Source organism: Pristis pectinata, chromosome 19 (genome assembly GCF_009764475.1).
Source record: "Pristis pectinata isolate sPriPec2 chromosome 19, sPriPec2.1.pri, whole genome shotgun sequence".
In the NCBI taxonomy this organism is placed as follows: Eukaryota; Metazoa; Chordata; class Chondrichthyes; order Rhinopristiformes; family Pristidae; genus Pristis; species Pristis pectinata.
This window is the reverse complement of record NC_067423.1, coordinates 13,291,757-13,313,200: the sequence shown is the minus strand read 5'-3', so window position 1 is coordinate 13,313,200 and position 21,444 is coordinate 13,291,757. Positions and strand designations below refer to the sequence as shown.

Here is a 21,444-nt window from a genome sequence, read left to right as displayed (position 1 = left end):
TTAAAAATGGTCACTTACAATATTATGAGTTAATAGTGCTATAAATTAATCTTCAAACCCTGACATAAATCAGGACACCCCAAGGAAAAGTAAGCTGACTGCACAGAAAAAAATGAAAAACTATTAAAAACTGAAATATATTTGAATGTATGCAAGATGCTGCACTGAGGCCCAAAATTATATTTTGTAAAGAACTGTTTTATTACAGATGGTTATGTTGCATTTCAGAATATTAACATATATATTTCCAATTTACTTGGCTTTTTTAAATATTTCCCAAAGAGTTGCTCAGTTTACCTTATCAGAGGCTTTCACTTGTTTATTATCCAGTTCAGTCAGTTTCTGTACTATGAAAAGAATCCAGAACAAATAATCTGGGTTTTCCTGGTTGAATGAAACAATAAAAAAAAGAACTGGTTTAACGCAATACTAAATATTAAAATATTTCATTAAAATCAACTTATTTAATTATATGGTCAGGTTTCCTAATGAGATCTTTTTGTGGCTCAGTTTTGTCTCTAATTTTGAAATACTTTTTGGAAATTAGATGTCAGTTTATGTCCAAGAAACTAATGTTCATGCAATGCATGAGAGGACTTAAAAAATAGTTGAGTGCAAGATAGTTCAGAAAACCACCATGTCTGAAAGAATAAGAGAAATCAAGAGGTAAAAGTAGCATTGGTTTGAAATTCTGTAGAATGTAAGGGAAAGGCAATTTAAGAAATTCTACAATTTTGTACTTTTAAAAAGGGGTTTGGGATTGTTTAGTAAATCTCAACTTCAGTATGACGAGGATGTGTTACAACTTAGTAAGACTTTGTATTTTGGAATAAGGTAGAATTACTCTGAGTAGTAAGAGTAATGTTAACTTTGAGGGCTCTACTCCTGCACTAGATCTGATATGGATCTCGGACAGAATAGCATTTAGGGATACAATTGATCTGGGCATCATTTGTTCACGGATTGCATGTCAAAATAACCACCAAAGTCCCAAATCCTGACCAGTGTTCTACATCCAAAACAAATTTTTATGGACTTTGGGAAGTAAACCAAAATCTATGTAGCTGTCATGCCTTTAGGTAAAATAACTTGCTGGCACTCATACTTGAAGCTTAGTCATTAGAAGTAGCCAGCTTGCTTGGCATCAAGAGGAGGCAGGAAGAGTCCGCATAAGCTTGGACATGCAGTAGTTATAATCAAAATGTCCCAACTATAAATTAAACCAAAGGTAGATCATTAATAATTTAAATTTCACAGTAAATCTTTAATGCAGATGAGCATTTAAAAACTGTTGAACATATGCCATACACAGAGAAAAAGATTAAATATGCATCATAAATCTGCAACACACCATTTCAAATGAGTGAATATGTTCATGTTATGTGAGAATACTTCTTATTCATTAAAATATGAGTAAACCTAAATGATGCATAAAATTTAGACAACAGTGTTGAGTTGAAGAAGGTATTTATTATCCAATAAGTTGTAAGCCTGTCTGGCCTAGACTTGCTTTAATGTTTCCTTGACCTCAAATGTATAGTAAAATTTTATGCAAATAACATCAAATAAGGTCCTGAATGCATCTGATGTTAGTGGCCCATGCCCAGTACTATCATACACTATCATGTCGCCTGCACAGAAGTGACAGCAATAATTTCTGTCCACAGAGTTTTGTTCCAAACTGATAGAGCCCTCCACATCCAAATTGTTTGGCAACCCTCTTCAATATTTTTTTAAGAAGTTAAATGATGCAATTAATAAAGAAATTTGTCTCCATTATACAAGTATAAATGAAATTCTGTCTACTAAATTCTAGCCCCCCCATGATTCCTCCTCCCCTTTCTTTTTCTAATACCTGTATTGGGGTTCTTGAGTAGATTCAGTTCTCTCAAAAGCTGAAGATTTTTCAGGTGCATTAGTTCATCCAGATCACTGATCTAATAACATAAAAATTCAATATAATGAACAAAGTCAACTTCTTAACCATTTTATTGATTTTCACTTGGCACAGGGCATCTTAACACATCATCAATACAAGACTACTAAAGGACAACATTCAACAGCACTTGTAAACAACAAAATTTATATATTATTGCTTTGCCTGCAATTTGTTAAAAATATTGTCTCACCTGTTAAAGCTTCCAAGAGCCTAGAAGAAGACCATGAGGTGAATTGGATAGTGTTCCTAAATTCTGCAGCTAACTCTGACTGAATTTTGATTGTGAATTAGAAAAAGTATTTACTTAGTCCCAATACCATGGCCGAGAAATTCAATCATGGATGAAAACAAGAACTAAGTTGTGCCAACTTGAGGGTGCATGCCAATTGGTTCCAAATCTTCAAGGTTTTTGTATGCTCAAAGGGTCAAATTGCTAATTCCTGCTCCTATTGTAATTTGTTTTTTTTCTAATACAAGCAAGACAAGATAATCTACCAATCACAATTTGTGATCAATTTTACCCAGAATTCAGGTTTTAAGTATTTAAAAACATACAACATGACTGAATTTATAAACAAAAGGATAACAGAAATAATATAATTTTTTTTTTACACAACTTGTATGGATTTGATCCAACCCAGCTGGAAATAATGAAAGCTTCTCCTCTCTCTAACAGTTATGTGGCCCTGCATGAAATCTGTATGAAACTGCCTTCGGTTCATATCAAGCATGGATTGTGAACATAAAAAACATCACCTGGCAATCACATTCATAGGAATGCAGCAATGGCTATTGTAGGAAATAGAAATAACACACTGGAGGAGTGTGCTCTTTCAAGACTGGAATTATCAATGCTGCAGGGCATAAGAGGTTAATACATCGAGGCAGCATTGTGAGAAGCTTTGTTCTGCATCTGGTATATCCTGCACCAGACTTGGTGTTGTTAGAGGGTGAAATTAAGTAACAAAGAGAAAGTATTTCAGTTTTCAATAGAAAATCTTTTGTTTTTAAGAGAAAAAATTAATTCCACAGAAACTCACCCCCTACACCATAATTACAATATACCCATTTTTTAAACATGTATTCATTCCATAGGCACCAATACAAATAGTTGAATAGGAGCCTGCAGGCAGAAAATATATAAATACATGTGAATAAAACCTAGGTTGAAGGGTGAATGGGTAAATCTTACATTCCTACTCTTCACAGATTGTTACCTGATTGTTCTCCAGATTGATAGTTTCCAGCAGGTCATGGTCCTCCAAACCAATCAGAGTTTCTATTTTATTGTTCGACAAATCAAGCTTGTGTAGGCGTTTCACATTTGCCAGTCCTTTCACATTTATGAGCTGATTACCTTGCTGTGAATAAATTCAAAGTATAGTAAAGAAAATATTTAGCATTTAGATATGATGTGTTCTTGATTTTCTACTATCCATGGAATCGCTAATATTTCCTGCGTACACATATAGTTATGCATTTTTGAAGGATTTAAGTTGCAAAGCTTAACTCACCATTTAAATCCCAACAGAACAAAACAAAACTCAATCACTCCTTAAATCAGTTAGATAATCAAGATTTTAAATGGAAAGACCTGGGTCAATGGATACTACATTACTTGTGGCAGTATAAGGTAACAAAACCATTATAAAGGCAAACATAATCTTTAACTTTGTGCCTAAAGGCAATTATTAGGAAAGCAAGGTGGTAATGTTGAATGTCTAAGACCTTTTAGTTGTACTATTGTGTATAGATTTGAGGCAGACGTTGAAGACAAAACTAAAAGCATTGAGAAGCAGCACTGGGATATTACCTGAAATGAGGGTTAACAGTTACCAATAGAAATTTGAGAAGTCATTTGAATGAAGAAAATTAGGGGATAATGTGCGAGACTTCAATATTCTGAAGAGTTATAATAGAGTAAATAGTGACAAACTGTCTCAACTGGTCATTGAAATTGCAAAGTGAAAGCTCAAGTTTAAAATAAGCGTAATAAGAATTAGAGGAGCTTGAAAAACAAGCTATACAGCTAGGAATATGAAAATCTGTTGAGCTGATAACTTTTTCTTAAAAACTATGCAAGTGCATGAGTGATATTGATATGGAGCGGAAGTAAAAATGTAAGACTAGACTAGATTCCTCATATGGAGATCAGATTGGACTTGATGGCTCAAAGGACCATTTTCTGAGTTGTAAAAATCAATATTCTTGCAAACAACAAAAAAAAAATCAGTCTGCAAAAAAAATCAACATAGTACTGGCAAAATGAAAGGTGCAAGAAGATTCTCTCCTACTACATAACCTCACAAAACCAAACCTACTAGAGTTTCACTGCAAAAGAAATGAATTATAATATCTTCTAATCCGTAATGGTATAAAAAGAACACAAACTTGGCATATGTTCAAGGTGAGGAATTGTCTGTCACAATCTCAGCCCCAAATAGCCAGACTCCTTTGTGTTCTCCTTATTTAAAGAGCAGTTCCACTTCCCTTCACTGCAGTGAACATATGGTGTTATATGCCAGCATTCTGGAGGCTGTTAGTAGTTGGCATGTTGTAAATTCCAATTAAAAGATTAATAAAGACTTGAATGTAAAAAAAGGTTTTAATGACACAATTGAAATTTGCCAAGGAATTCCGTGGGCCTGGATAATTTTTGATTGGCATCTGAACTCTCAAGGCATTGAAATTATTAATCAGTGAATCTGATCTTAATTCTAAAATGTTTTCTTTTAAAAATGTATTCTCCAAGAAATTACAACTTTTTGGCAATTTATCACTGTTTCAGTTGGGTTTGCTACAACACATATTTCTATGCATTTTTACATGTGCATTTAATCTGGAAACAAAGAGGCAAGGCACAATTATCTGGTTCTAGACTGCTCTGAATGCTTCATCAACTGAAGGGTGCAAAAAATCACTCATTCTCCAATTCTCCCCTTATTCTATCCATTTTTGTCTAAACTAATAGTTTTAATTGTGTGATGAGTTGGATAAAGGAAGAGAGAACCAATTTTAATATTCATTTATGAGATTACAGCCATTACTGGCAAGGCCAACATATGTTGTCTATTCCTAATTTCCCTTGAGGTGAACCAATGTGTCTGCTGCTCTTGCCTTCTTGGTGGTAGTGGTCACCAGTCTGATGTAATTTTGGCAATGGTACAGAGTGTGCCAATTTTGGAAGGAATGCATGTTTAGCACAGTGGATAGGCTGCCAATCAGGCGCACTGCTTTGTTCTGTATGATTTTGAGCTTCTTGAGAATAGTTGGAGTTACACTCATCCAGGTTGCTCCATCACATTCCAGATGTGCAAAGTGTTGGTGGACAGGCCATGATTTCTGATTGCTTTTGCAGCCATAGTATGTTTGTGGCTGGCCCAGTTAAGTTTCAGTCAATGGCAACCCTCAGGATGTTGATAGTGGGAGTCATGACAAAGGTTATGATAGTTTAGTCAACCTCATTAAGAGGAAGATACCACACTCCAATCATGTTTTCAAATAGGCTACAGAGAATATATCTTCTGAAACAAAAGAGAAGGCATTTACTGGTTGTTTCTTTTAACCTCTTTACTATCTACCACATACTATCTACCCATGGTTGGTGGTGCTCAGCTGCCACGTAGTGGTTAACATAACGCTATTACAGCGCCAGCGAGCCGGGTTCAATTCCCACCGCCGTAAGGAGTTTGTACGTTCTCCCTACGTCTGTGTGGGTTTCCTCTGGTTTCCTCCCACATTCCAAAAAAGACGTACGGGTTAGGAGCTATGGGCATGCTATGTTGGCGACGGAAGAGTGGCAACACTTGTGGGCTGCCCCCAGAACATCCTATGCAAAGATGCATTTCACTGTGTGTTTCGATGTACATGTGACTAATAAAGATATCTTATCAGTTACACTACGTGGGAAGAACCTAGGTTCTGAGCACAACAACCTGATGCTGCCTAGACTGAAGATGCAACCAACTCGTATGACAAAAAAAAGAGAGGAACTATTAGTAATATTTAAAGTTTGCCTCTCCTGATTGCTTAAGAGAAGGTATAGTTGTCATTGAAGGGAAAACAAAAAGAAATGGTTGACTGTTCATGATGAAATGAATGACTATTAAAGTAGAAAGCAAACTGTTTTAAGGAACAACAGGATAGGATTTTGAAAATTAAGGGATTCAGAAAAATGGTGAGGATATCACCCAGTCAAACCCCAGAGTATAGTCTGATTGTTAAGGTTCTTTTATTCGGTAAGTATGCTTACAGGCTTCAGGATCAGTCTGTGGTTCCTGCAGACAATCTCTTGAGCATCAGAAATTTCAAGAACAATTGGGAACTCTTTTCATTTCTGCTCCTTATTCCTTTAAAAAGGAGAGAGTGAAAGAAACCAGAAACAAGTCTATATTAAGACAAGACTTACAAGGAAAAGAAATTTAATTGGCAAGTAGTCCAGGCCATTGACTTCCAAGAGTCTATTTTCTGCCATGCTGAGGTAGGCGAGACTTCTGCAGTTCTGCAAGCCTTTGATTGCCTGGATTTGATTGTCTGTGAATTAGACATAAGGAAGAATACACCTGAAATATTAAACAACTTATATCCCAAGTAAAATTTGCAGTCCAATACTGCCAATTCAGTTATTTTTTTCTTCCTAAATTGCCCTTGGGGAATGCACAAGTGGAGTAAGTAGACTGGGTCGAAAGGTATATTTATCACATGTGGTTATGGATATGAGCCCACACATTTGGCCCTTAACCTTATGGAATTGCATGCCACCCCAACATTTCTGTGCAGGACCCTGGTTACTCGCCAGACCAGAGGAAATTGTGGCTTTGGAATTGTCATCTTCCATGAATGTGACTGGAGTTTCTTTCCTTGAGCAAAGAGGGAAATTTTCCCTTCCAACGGCTAAGAAACTATAATTCGCTGATGGTTCGAGACTTCTCGTGAAATATGATAGTCTGCCCGAGTGCCTCTGATTCATCAGAAATGTCAAAAACAATTGGCAATGTTAAATCTTACTTCATATCTTAGTAAATATGCTTGCATTCAAGTGATACAGCAGGATTTCACATCATCCTGAAAGAACCATGTCATTTCTGCAATGCTGCTGAATAATCTGCTGTTGTTCCAGTATTTCATTTGCTTTTGTAATAATACTGGTTTGTTCTCTTTGTCCTCTGATATTTTGCATTCAAGTCCCACATTTTCTATCTCCCTGCATGCCTCTTCCAAAATCCTTATATTTCTAACATGCCTTCAAGCCTTTATGCCGTAACTTTCTTTATCCATATTAAATCTCTGTAGGATCAGCTCTCCATTGAAAGTGATTTAAACTTCTACCTAAATATTTCCAAACCCCATTTTCTCCCCATTTCCATTGCCTCCTATACTCATTCAACTCCATCCTCTAAATTTGCCGATGACACCACTGCTGTTGGTAGAATCTCAGATGGTGATGAGGCGGCGTACAGGAATGAGATAGATTGGCTGGTTGAATGGTGTTGCAACAACAACCTCTCAGTCAATGTCAGCAAGACTAAGGAACTGATTGTAGACTTCAGCAAGGGGGAGTCAGGAGAACACACACCAGACCTCATTGAGGGGTCAGCGGTGGAAGGGGTGAGCAGCTTTAAGTTCCTGAGCATCAACATCTCAGAGGATCTATCCTGGGCCCAACACATTGAAGCAATCACAAAGAAGGAACGTGATTTGTGTTCTACTTCGTTAGAAGTTTGAGGAGATCTGGTATGAAACCAAGACCCTTACAAAATTTCTCTAGATGTACGGTGGAGAGCATTCTGACTGGTTGCATCACAGCACTGATACGGAGACTCCAGTGCACAGGATTGCTAAGGCTGCAAGGGGTTATAAACTCAGCCGGCTTCATCACAGACACCATCCACCCCACCATCAAGGATATCTTCAGAGGCGGCACCTCAAGAAGGCAGTATCCATCACTAAGGACCCTCACCATCCGGAACACACCCTCTTCTCAGTACCACCATCGGGAGATGGTACAGGAGCCTGAAGATCCACACTCAATGATTCAGGAACAGCTTCTTCCCCTCTGCCATCAGATTTCTGAACAATCCATGAACACTGCCCTGTTATTCCTTTCTTTTGCAATATTTAGTTTTGTAATTTATAACGATTTTATGTCCTTGCACTTTATGGCTGCTGCAAAACAACAAATATCGTGTCATACAAGTCAGTGATAATAAATCAGATTTTGATATATCAACTCCCCATACCAGTAGTTTCCATGACTAGAACCACAACAGTAATAAAAGAAATCAAAGAAATGAATCATTTCAAAAAAAATTGATCTTAGCATCTCTGCCTAATGTAGTAAATAGGTAAAGGATACTGTTCAACTTCAATTTAGAAAGAAACGGATAGTCTGATAGCTCCTTCATGTCAGATATCTGGTTATAGGAAAAGTCCACTTCCTGTAACATAGAATAAATGAAGATTATGTCTTGAATGCAACTGAAGAGTGTTCTGCCAATCTTCTGAGACAACATTACTTCAAATTATTTCACCCACATTCAAGACACCAACAATTAGCTTGATAATGTTAAAAACATAATAAATGAGCAAGGTACACAAGCAATTATATAGCAGTAACAAATTGCAATGGCAATCACTGAGGAACTGAATGAAAATTTTCCATTCAGGAGATTCAAGAGGAGAAGAGGATAATGCAAATCCCTGCAGGGAACATGATAACAATCTTCTTGAATGGCAATATAAACGTATAGCAATTGGGACTTTATCACTTCACAGGTTTTTACTCGATTGAACAGTACATGACCTTGTAGTCCTGTCCACTGAAATAGTTATTTACCATTTCTGTACTTTCCTTTGTTTTTGAGAAAAGGTCACTAAATTTAAACCCAAAACAATTGAAGTCAGATGTTCCTTTGCTCTTAGTTTGTGACATGATTGCTGAAGGATTAGAGGATGGGAAGCAGATTAAAGCTTTGCTCCTTCAAAGCCTTTTGTACCGTCACAGACCTACAAAATCATCCATTCAGTTCTTTGAGCCAGATTCAAAAAGTGACTATTCCTGCTAATCCTGCAGTTGTTTATGAGTCATTTCTGCAAGCATTAAATTGTCAAAGATAAGGAAATATGCATTAAAATGAGAAAAGAGGTGAAATGATTTAATGAGTTAGCTTGAAACGTTGAAGTTAACATGAATTTTTTTCTGATAATGTAAGATTTAATTAAAACACATGACATTGGCAGCACCCTTCTGTAAACCTCATCATGTAGGGTTACCTAAACCTGCAGGGCTAGTGGTTCATTAGTTCACAGTAAAGCCATAGCTAAATGCTTGCTCTTATATTTTTTACATACTATGTCAGACATCCATATCTTCTTCTTCTTGGCAGTCCCCCTAGCAATCAAGATGACTTGCTTTCATTCTGGTTTTTGAGATGGCTGATGAGGCTGGAGGTGACTGATAGGCAAGTGAGTGGGTGATTTATGAATTTATGCACCATGGCTGTTATTTGCACCAAGACGTGTGTGCGCGCCTGTTACATGGGACTGAAGGAGCTCAACACCCACCCTGAATGCTCCCTCTTCATTTTTCATGATCATTGGGTCAGGCATTCCAGGAGCTTGTGGGTAGGTTGCATTTCTATAGAGACTTTGAGTAACATCTTGAAATCTATTTTCTCCTGCTGGTAATCTCTTCCTGGGACAGAATTTGGAAGAGAGTGTCTACTTTCAGGAGTTTGGTGTCAGGCATGTCCATGACGCCAGTAGTCACTGTTCACAAACGTGGTAATCCTCTATATTGGAGAAACCAAAACACACATAGGAATGATCGCTTTCCAGGGCACCTGGATTCAGGCTACAGGGTGATTCAAAGCTTTTGTTGCCTGCCATTTTAATTCTCCATCTCACTCCCACTCTTACCTCTCCATCTGTGGCCTCCTGCCTTCTGGCTTAATATGGAATTCTATGACTTTCGGTAACTTGATTTGTCTGTTTGCACGTCAGTTAATCCTGATTCTTGCATAGCATGTGTGTTTTTTCACCTCCTTATATTCCCCTTTTCCTTCTGGGAGTGGAGGACATGTCAAGCCTGACCTGCTGGGGAAGTCTTCCTGCTCTACATTCTGTAAACTGCTTACATTCTTTAGTCTATGCTCTCACTCTCTCACTGCTCCCATTTACTCACTGAGCAGATAACTTTGTTTATGGTGTATTGGTTTTATTATTGTCACTAGTGTACTGAGGTACAGTGAAAAAAACTTGTTCTTCATACCAATCGCTCTCCAGGTCAATTCATTACACAGTGCAGGTACATTGAGGTAGTACAGAGTGCCATTGAGGTAGTACAGGTAAAAACAATAACAGTACAGAGTAAGTGTCACAGCTACAGAGAAAGTGCAGTGCGATAAGTGCAAGGTCACAACAAGTAGGTCGTGAGGTTAGAGTCCATGCCATCATATAAGGGAACCATTCAATAGTCTTATCACAGTGGGGTAGAAGCTGTCTTTAAGCTGGTGGTATGGCCCCCAGGCTCCTGTATCTTCTACCTGATGAAGAGGAGAAAAGAGAGAATGACCCAGGTGGATGGGGTCTTTGATTATGCTGGCTGCTTCATCAAGGCAGCGAGAGGTAAAGACAGAGTCCAAGAAGGGGAGGCTGGTTTCTGTGACACACTGGGCTGTGTCCACAACTCTGCAGGAGCATAGATGGCATTTGAGCTGTGCTCTCAATCTCCATCTCGCAGATATGAGTGGACTAGAGTCCATCCTCTAGTATGCTTCAGTGAACGAGTCAACAGTGGCTTGGAGTTCAGTTCCAAGAACACAAAAATGCAAATGTCCTCTGTGAGCTGACAACTCAACTGTTGAGGATCAAATGTCTTTGGTTCTGGAGTGTGGTTGCCACAAGCTGATAGTTTTCAACAGTTTTGAAGATAGCTCTCCCCTGGAGGAGATTTGTTGAAGGCAAGTTGCAGCATTGTAGTGAAAAAGATTGAAAAAAAATCCAGGAATATCATTAAGTCTTTGTTTGTCATCAACCTTATGGAGATCTAGCTCCACTGGAGATCCTATTTGTTAGAATCATGCTTTGAATGCCATCATGTAGCAAATGCAAGATAGAGCTGGATTTTCTGTCGGTGATCTGAGAAAGCTCTGTAATCTTCCCGACTGAGAATCAAGGTTTTAGTAAGTCGAAAAGGGTCAAAATAAATTTCATCTTGGAACTTGTCATGCAAGTGAGATTACACCTACTGTGCCTTCAGATGGACAGACTTTGATTTGGGGAACAGCTCTTCCACCACTGGCAGTGCTATCAGTAGTTCTTTGGGGATGACTTTTCTCCTGTGGCAAACAACATGAAAGCCCCGCTACAGTTACTACAGTGGATTTGTCTCCTCTCTTGAAGATAGCCAACATTAGATAAATCACTGAGGTCCCCTGGTATACCTTCCCCATTGTCCACATCCAGAAAGAGTTTATGAATTCAGAACTGAAGCTTTTCACTGCCAAGTTTCAGAACCTCACCTGGGATATTGACTGCTCCCATGGCCTTGTTGATTTTCTTTGGTAAGTTATGACCTTTTCAATGTCTTATCAGTCAGGAATGGTGGCAAGGTTGGGCAGAATAGGTCACTATGGGATGGAGTTAAGAGACTCATGCCAAGGACTGAGTTACAGTTAAAAAGGCTTTTGAAGTAGTCCTACCAGCAGACATCGACAGCCTCGCTATCCTTAATAACTTCAACTCTGTTGTTGTCTCTCAATGTTAGATGAACCCAAGCATATAAATGGCACATGGCCAACATACTCAACGTACATCTGTAGTAAGTCAACTTATAAAGTAAACTGAACACAATAGGGCTGACTTTGAGTTTGCACTCAAGATCTGGCAGGCAGCTTTGATTATTGACCATGCACATTGGGAAGTCAAACATTCTGCCTACAATTTCTAACTATGTTCAGCTGGTATGCAAGCCTCTTCCTTGGCAGGGTCAACATGGAAAAATGGCACAAGAGTAAACTTAGTGAAACAAATGTATAAATGTTAATTAAAACAAAGCTTAAATATAAATAATACCCATTAGTAAAGGGATAATACATAATCAAACACATGTTTATCTGATCCATTCATTTCTTCTTTCCTTTACATTGGTTATCTCATCATAGTCTTTATGCAACTTCCTTAGACCAGATGCTCTTGTTTCAGATCCAGTTATTGACTTACCTTAATATTTTTAGGTAGTTTTAGGCCAGTGAGTGAGTTCAGGGCATTATGGGAGGCATCCAACTGTAACAGGTAGGGCATATAACTTACACAGTGCAAATCTATAAAGCAGAAAGGATATGTTGAGCAACAGTTCAGAATGCAAGTTTTATTGACAAAGTTCAAAATTAATGAAAACGAGTGACCTAAAACTTTAACTGTTTCTTCCCCTGAGACCCTGCCTACCCCTGAGTATTTTGGGTATTTTGTTTTACTTCAGATTTCAGGCTTCCAATGTTATTTGCTTTTCATTCACAATTATCTGCAATGAAAAGCTCTTAGAATAGATTTTATTAGTATTTCATTTTTTTTTCACCACAGTATTGCTGGTTTACTTCAATCGTCTTTGAGACAAAGGCAGGCCATATCAAAGGGCAGGCTGAGTCATAGTTTTATTGTAGAACTGACAGTTCAAAGCACATTAATCATTTCAGAATGTACAGTGGCATCTAAAGTAACTTGCTCTCCATTTCAAAGAATAGACAGGTTTTGGAAGGTACTTTATCAAATTCTATTTTACATACTTTATCAGTTGTTCTGACTACTACTTAAACAATGCAAAAACTGGAAGTGAGTGATAAAGAAATTAAACAATAAAGTTTTCCTGTTGCATTTTCTCATGGATGATTGAGCCTTGATTATTTTGTAATTGCTGCTCATAACTGACTGTTACAATATTCCCTATCAAATACATGGAAACCTTAACACAGAAATTACTTTGAGATATTAAAAGTCTCAATCCTTTCATTTGGTATTCCCTGTATTTAATCATTTTCATCAATATAAGCTGCAATAATAAATTTCAAACCAATTCATATTTACTCATCTTGCACTTTCAACTAATTATTTACCAGTCCTTGGAGAAAAATGCTCTCTTCGCTCCCATTTGAGAAGGTAGTTTAATGCTTATGTTATTATTAAGAAAATCACAAATATTAGGGGTAATTCATTGAACAAATAGGCAACTGTATGAAATACTAATACAATGCTTTAATTATGGCATAAAAGCAGTTACTGAAAGCAGACATAGTCCTCCCAAATACAATAAATCCTCGAAAAGCACATTAAGGCTGCATCAAATTAAGTCAGATTCTTCGGTTTCCACTGCAGGCAGCTTTTGTGCTGAATCTGTTCTGTGTACTTTCACTCCTGTGAATAGCTTATGGCAAGTTTTAGATTCCATTGCTCAAAATTTCAGTGCATATTTCTCCTTTATTTAGCAACATTTAATTTAGCAAAATGAGAAGCTTTCATCTTTTCCACCTATTTCTCATCTGACCTCAACAAGTGTATGGAGACTAAGTTCCAGAGATAGATAATAAAAGGTTGAATCGATAAGTGGGTGATCAAAAAGGGAAGGTGAAACACAGCGATTGTTAACAGCAATAAAATGTACAGTAAAAGCAATTTTGAACATCCCACAAACAATGATCACTTTGACGAACTGCAAAATATGGTGAAATACTGCATCAGAGGCACTTTTCTTCTTCAGATAGATGGTCAAAAGCAGGCAAGAAAGGATTTCACAGTAAAGGTTCATCTAAATAATACCCGTAACAAATGGCATTCTTTGGGGCATCTGAATTGGAATCCTTGGTCCAAAACTTAAGTCTCAAATATTCTCATCTTAAAGAAAAAGGCTAATTTAATTCATATTGGCTTCACCCCATATCCATTTCTATTTTCCTTGCCTTGCCATATTTAAGAGAATGGTAGCATCACTGTTAGTGTACTAGGGAATTATAACTGCTTAGCTTGAGGGAAATACTGGATCTATTATAAAAGATGCAAGCACAGATCATTTGTAGAAGAGTGACAGGATCAGCCAAAGTCAACATTGATTTTATGTGTTACGGACTAGGTGAATGTTCCTTCAAGATAGAGCATAGTGGTGTGTGTGTGTGTGTGTGTGTGTGTGTGTGGTGTGTGTGTGTGTGTGTGTGTGTGTGTGTGGATGTGTGTGTGTGTGTGTGTGGTGTGTGTGTGTGGGCGTGCTTAAACGTCACCAGAGAGATAAAGGACGTCATGACGTTGTTGAAGAAGTCAGTTGAAGTCAGAGGATAGAGAGAGAGCGAGAGAGAGAGAGAGAGAAAAGAAGAGACACCAGCCTGCTAGTTTCTCTATCGATGGATGAGAAGCAATAACTGTGTCTGTCACTACAATCTACGAATGGAAATTGGGAGTAATCTGGTGGAGTTCACTTTGTTGCTAACCTGTAGAGGGAAACAGGTATTTGTGCGGACGGCCACGATTCGGATGCTTTGGCGGGGTGAGGAAGTCATTACCGAGTAAACACTGAGGTGTCCTTTGGGTTCCATCGTGGAACATCTGGATTTCATGATTACTCTTCCTATGTTCTCGACATCTACGTTTTATCTTCAGACAACGGTGGTTGTAGAAGAAGTCTTTGCTCATGTTTCACCTTATGGCTTGCTGACCTGAATTTTGAAAACTATTCCTGGGCTTGGAGTTTGGGACTTTGCCACACACACACGACGAGTTTAGTTTGGGGTTAATGTTCAAGGTTTAACATTTTTACTTCTAACATTCTAACATTTTTACTTTTATTTTTCTTATTATCATAAGTAGTTTATTAATAAAGTAGTTTTTTAACACTGAATCATGACTCAGTGTGTTTCTTTTGTTGCTGGTTCGTAACATATGAAAGAAAAATCATGCTTGACATATCTGCTGGAATTGTTTTGAAGATGTAACTAGAAGACTAGATGAAACATTGAAGTTGATACAGTGTATTTGAACTTCCAGGAGGCCTTTCATAGGTTTTACATAAATAAAGCATGAATGGGATTGGGTAAGATACTGACATCGACAGAAAATTGGTTAGACAACAGGAAACGAAGAGTAGGAATAAACTGGTCTTTTTCCAAGTGGCAGGCAGTAACCAGTGGTTATCAGTGGCAGTAACCATCAGTACTGGGACCCCACATTATATATTAATGATGTAGATGAGAGGATGATATAATATCTCCAAGTTTGCAGACAACAGAAATCTGAATGGAAGTCTGAGCTACATGGAGGATGCAGAGAAGCTCCAGTGGATAAATACGAGGTCATCGACTGTAGTGACAATTACAAAAAAGCAGATTATCTGAACAGTGATACAATAGGAATGGGGGAAGTGCTATGAGACCTGGGTGTCCTTGTGTGCCATTTGCTGCAAGTAAGCATGCAGATGCAGCAAGCAATTAAAAAGGAAAATGGCATGTTGTCCTTCATAGTGAGAGGAATCAAGTACAGGAACAGGGATGTTCTCCAAGTGTACAGGGCATTGATTGAGACCCACATCTTGAATACTGTGTGCAGTTTTGGCCTCCTTATCTGGGGAATGATATCCTTGTTATGGAGGGAGTGCAGCAAAGATTAACCAAATTGATTCCTGGGATGGCAGGAACCGGCACATGGAGAGAGATTGAGTTAGTAAGTCTTGCATTCACTTGCATTTAGAAGACTGAGTAAGGATTTCATAGAAACTTACAAAATTCTAACAGAACTGATGGACTAGATGTAGAAAGGATGTTCCTGATGGCGGCTTAGTTCAAGGTCAGGGGCACTGTCTGAGTAGAAAGGGATAAGCCACTTAAGACCAAGATAAGGAGATGTTTCTTCTTCTCAGAGATGGTAAAGTTCTGAAATTCTCTACCACAGAAAGTAGTTGAAGCCAATTCATCAAGTACATTCACGAAGGAGTTATACAGTTTTTAGAGCTAAAAGGGTCAAGGAATAATGGAAGAAAACAGGACCAGAGTACTGAATTTGAATGATCAGCCACTGTACCTGTTATTTTATTGTAAGGAAGTTCCAACTTTTGTAGGTGAATATAATCACAAAGAATGGAAATATCATTTAATTCGTAATTCTGTAAAATAAAAATAGTGGAATTATTTGCAGAGAAATCCTGGATTGCATAAAGTACTACTCCATTTGCTAGTTACCCTACACCTTTCCTCAGTCCACCGATCATCTATCGGCCCCTGTTTCACCCTTTCTCCTCTCTGCTTCATACTGCCTATCCTCCCTCTCCACTCTCAGTCCTGATGCAGTCTTGACCTGAACCATCAACAATTCTTCTCACAGATGTTGCTCAACCCGCTGTGTTCCTTCCCTTATTTGTTTTTTGCTCCTGTCGACCATTTGCCTTTCTAATTACTTACTACACCCACATGTTAACTTTGTGTTTCTTGTACAAGGACATGGAGAGTTCTCTGAACAATTGTATTTAAATAATATTCTTCCTATCATCCTGGATAACTTGACATTATATTTCAAACTTTTTCCATTGCTTCAAAGATTTTCTACATCCTCACAAATTTCCCTTTTCCAGCTGTCATTTTAATTATTAGGAAGCTGGGATAAAATAAAGTTATGGTGATGTGGTGGTGGGGGGCAGAGGGGAGGTGGGCGGGTCAGTAGTGAAATACACAAGAATTGAACTGCTTGCTTACACACTCAATGGCCTGTAGGAGATGACATGTTGGCAGAATAATTATTGCTGCAGCCTCCAAGCTCCAGGAATCTGGATCTGACCTTAATCTTGGCTGCTTCCATGTGGAGTTTGCATGATTTCCCTGTGACTATGTAGGTTTCTGCTGGGTGCTCCAGTTTTCTCCCATGTCCCAAAAATGTGCTGGCAGATTAACTGGCCACCGTAAATAAAGAACAGGCCCTTCAACCCACTGTGTCTTTGCTGACCATCATGCCTATCTATACTAATCCCACTTGCCTGCATTAATTCCATATCCCTCATGCCTTGCTCATTCAAGTACCTGTTCAGGTGCCTCTTTAAGTCACCCTTCAGTGCAGATAAATGGCAAAAGAATTGAAGCAGTATTGCTAGGCACATGAGACAGAATAAACTGTAAACCTACAGGGAGAATGGGACTGATGGGATTACTCTGCTGGCAGCTGGTATAGATCTGCTGGGCTGAGTGTTCTCCTTCCTGTGCCATAGCAAGTAAGTAAATCAGAACAATGAGGGATAGAGGGAATTATGTTGGATCCAACAGTCATCTTTTATTGGCTCTGTTAAAACCATTGGTGAATTCTGTGTCATTTGCTCAATAATTCCCAGAACTCTGTCCTCTGTGTGTTTTGGGGGTAGGAAGGGTGTAGGGATGGAATTGGTTGGAGAATTGGAATTACACTTGTCCCAGCCTGCTTGTTGCTGCTGATGTCTGAAAATACAACTATGTACACCTATGTGCAACCTTCTTCAAGAGAAGGATGTATGTCAATGTGTGTTATGCAATGTTTTTAGTGATGCCTCTACTATGATTAAATAGCTAGGGGTGCATAGAAGCCATGCATTGTGAGTGTAAGACTGGAAGTAGAGTCAAGGCTATTTGTATGGTGATTAGTAATTGAATGCTAACTTCCAGCCCTGATTATTTGTTGGTAGGTGAATGATTAGAGTGTATTACATGGAATATAGGCATTAGTGCTGTAGTTGGTGGAAGATAGGACTTAATGATACTTAGACTGGGCCTCACCACTTTGCGAGGTCATCAAACCTTTTTCTGAACTGTGTCTGTGTCCTTGAAGCACAAGTCCCTGCATTCACTTCAATTGATGCTTTCTTCCACCAACGCTTAACCAAGTGTCTACCTATAGGACTTCCCAGCCCCAGCTAAGTAGAGGAACTCTCCTTTTTTCTTGCTATTTGCTACGAATCCAGAAACAACTGGGAAATTAGGGTACCTTCTTTCCTGCATGTTTTGTCACCTTTTCCAGCAAGATGATGAGGACTTTAATGAAGGGGTTCTTGACCCAAAATGTCCACTGTTTATTCCCTCCATAGATGCTGCCTGACCTGCTGAGTTCCTCCAGCATTTCGTGTGAGGACTTTAAAATGGCTTTTGCCACAGGTTTCAGCTGCAAGTACTTTACCCGTGTTAGAGCATTAGAAGATATTTTCTAATCAGCCCCAGCCTACATGATCTTTTGCTTCACCCCCCCCCCAAGTAAAATTGGACCAAGTGAAAGTGATCATGCACCAAGATGATAAATAACATGGTTACCATTCACTGATGGCTGAAATCATATTAATGAGGCTGTGTCATACAATTTTGTCGTCTTCAGTGATTCCAGCAACCCTCTTCTAGTGCTATCCAATTTAGTACATTGTTATTTTTACAGGCCTGGCACAACCAGGATAATCATTAAATTGACCAGCAAATTGCTCACACATAAAAATCTCTGGCTACAAATACAAAATCTGGTTGCATGTCATTTCAACTTTCCTCTCCAGTCCAACACTGATCCCGTCTGTCCTTAGCCTTTTCCACTGCCACAGCGAGGCAAAGTACAAACTTGAACAGCAGCTCATATTCCTCTTGGCTCAATGGTATGAATATTGAATTTTCCAGTTTCAGATAACCCCACTAATCTGTGTTCCTCCCTTCTCCCATCAGTCCACCAAGTGAATTGTTCACTTTTCCATCCTTCCCTCCCCCTTATTACCAAGACTCATCACTCTCCCCCTCCTGGTTACAACTGCCCACCATCCACATACTTATTTACCTGGGTTTCTTCTCCTTTGGAAATGTGAACCAATCCCCTCCCCCACTAGGTTCCATCCTGCCCATCATCCCTCCCTTATCTGGTTATACCAATCATTACCAGCCTTTAACCTCTGCCCTTCCCCCTCCTGGCTCCATCTGCCCATCATCTTTTCTTATCTGTTTCCACCTATCTATCACCTGCCAGCATCTGTCACCCCTCCTCTCACTTCCATAACTGACCATTTCCCTCTACACTCTCGGTCCTGATGCAGAGTCCTTGATCCAAAATATCTACCATCCTTTTGCCTCCACAGATGCCGAGTTCTTCCAGCAGTTTTGTTTTTTTTTGCTCCAGGTTCCAGCATTTGCAATCTCTTGCATCTACAAAGTATTTGTGGTACATTTTATGAAAAAGGCACTGACAAATTTTGCATATGGCTCAACTTGTTTCTATTTTTTTTCCTTTTTGATTGTACGGAATGTTGTAATAGCACAAAAAAAAATGTCATTGATGTCAGAGGAGTAAGCTAGAGGAAAAATGTGATTAGATTCAGGTCTTAATACCAGATGTTCAGATAGGGAGAAGTTCAGATTGGCCCCAAATGAGCACTAGCTGCACTGATGTTCTGTATGTAAGACCAATATCTAAATTCCATCATATGAAAAAGAGCAGGACGAGACCATTTAGCTGCTCAAGTCTGCTCTCCCATTTAATAAGATCATGGGTGATCTGATTGTAACCTTAACTCCGTACTTCCACTTATCCACAGTAACCTTTCACCCCCTTTCTTATCAAATATTTGTGCACCTATGTCTTTAAAAATATTCAAAGACCCTGCTCCCTTTAAGGAAAAGTTCCAAAAATTCACAACTCTCTGAGTGAAATGTTCTTGTTATTACAACCCTGGATGCACTTGTGGATTGTAATCTAAATAGAATTATTTTGAATAACTTTCAATTTAGCTTCCAAGCTGCCAGAATTTGTTTATTTTACTATCAGCTAATATTATTTTGTTATTAGTATGAATTTGCATTACTTACTGGCAGAGAGAGATGGAGGTAGGCCTGTTCCAGTCCAGTTGCTGAGTGTCTCAGATTTGACAAACCTTCCACCAATATGTCTTCTGTCAATATACCATCAAATTCTTCCTGCAGAACAAACATGCCTTTGAAAATTTCATGCACCTTCTTGGAACGCACCAAAAGCTTTTATGAGAGGTCACAAACAGATATCATTAGGCTTCCTTGCTACAGCAACCTCAGCATTGCAAGAAGTACAGAAATCAACCACCCTGACAAGAATGTCAAAACTGCTGTGAAATTTACACAAGATTCCTCTCACTTGGAAAAGAGTGGAATCTTGTGTAATATCTCTTGAAAGGGATATTGACATTTACCTAGGCCAAGAGAACTTCACCATGGCCTGGCAAAACTCCAGACTCCCAGATAAACATTGTAGATTAAATCGTTTACTAACAATGTATGGGCAAGGCTTTTTTTATAAATTGGTTTGCAATCATTCCCATATTTTATCTTTTAAAAAGTCATTCTTAAATGTCTGCCGTCCGTTAACTCTGTGAAGAAAGAACAGCTGACACAGTATTGATGCCTTTAATAGCAAACTCAATATTTTCTTTCTGGTTCAAGTTTCTAGCAGAACTTTACCACATCTCACCTCTTCCTCCTCTTCTTCCAGGTGCTCGCACTCCCCTGAGCTGGTGGTGTCACTGCTGCTGAGAGCACTATCCAGCAGCTCCTGGTAAAACTCCTCCACCAGCTCCCGGCTCTCCCCGTCCAGCAGGTCACAGAGCGACCCCTCGACCACCTCGACCACCTCGTCCACAGCCTCCCCCAGGACGTCCTGGGCGCACTCCCTCACCATCTCCCCAAGCAGCTCCCACACCACCTCCATTCCTTCCAGCGACTCCTCCTCCACCACCTCGCTCTCCGTGGCCGTCGGAGCTTCCATTATCCTCAACAACAAGGCGGAGTACCTCAGTATTTCCCAACGGAGAAAGCACCGATGTCCCTTCTCATTCCACCACCGCCATGGTGTTGTCCGGCGGTTGCTAGGAGACGGCCTGGCCTTGCCTCGCCACGAAGCCCTGTGGGAGCAGCGGACGCGGTAGGAAGTGCCATTCCCACGAAGCACACCTTCTGCGCATGCGCGCCTGCTCACCCGAGGAAAGAGTTGAAGGATTTCACAGATTGTAAATTTGTTGTCTTACGTTTAAAGAGTGGGCAGGGGTAACAAGTATGTGTAGAGGTGACAAGTATTGGAAGATGTGGTTTATGATCATCAAGAAAGAGAGATTATACAATTGGCTTGAAACTCACTGAACAACTCTTAAGAGCTAGTTTAACATAAGGATCCTGTCCCAGAAAATTAACCAGGAACTTCTGTTCAGAGGTTATCAAAGCCTTAGAAGTGTTTTATTGGGATGGTACCAAGGATGTGGGAGTTCACTTACATGAAGGTAGTGAACTCCCACATCCAAAGAAGCTGGTGTTGTTCTGCCAACCACGAAGAAAGTCATTCCATGAAGGAGAATTTTAGAAGTTTCTTGAAATAAATCAACAATATTGTATGTTTTCCCAGTGGCATAGGATCAGTGACCAGAGGACACTTTGCTAAGGTAATTAGCAAATGAGCCAGAAGTGAGGTGAGGGTACTCTTTATGATGCAAGTTATTCAGAATTTACTGTAAAGGTGGTAGGAACAGTTCA

General features: G+C 39.1%; 1 protein-coding gene across 1 annotated transcript in view; it reads right to left on the bottom strand.

Annotated features, from left to right (window-relative positions):
* lrguk (leucine-rich repeats and guanylate kinase domain containing) overlaps window positions 1–20,836 on the bottom strand; it is a 96,921-nt gene extending 76,085 nt beyond the window's left edge. Inside the window, 9 exon segments of the mRNA XM_052034231.1 lie at window positions 298–374; window positions 1,856–1,937; window positions 3,157–3,300; window positions 6,348–6,472; window positions 8,295–8,376; window positions 12,161–12,261; window positions 15,995–16,076; window positions 19,759–19,866; window positions 20,393–20,836. Of these exon segments, the coding sequence (XP_051890191.1) occupies window positions 298–374; window positions 1,856–1,937; window positions 3,157–3,300; window positions 6,348–6,472; window positions 8,295–8,376; window positions 12,161–12,261; window positions 15,995–16,076; window positions 19,759–19,866; window positions 20,393–20,686 (1,095 nt within the window). The 5' untranslated portion in view covers window positions 20,687–20,836.
* Window positions 20,837–21,444: the final 608 nt, after the last annotated feature.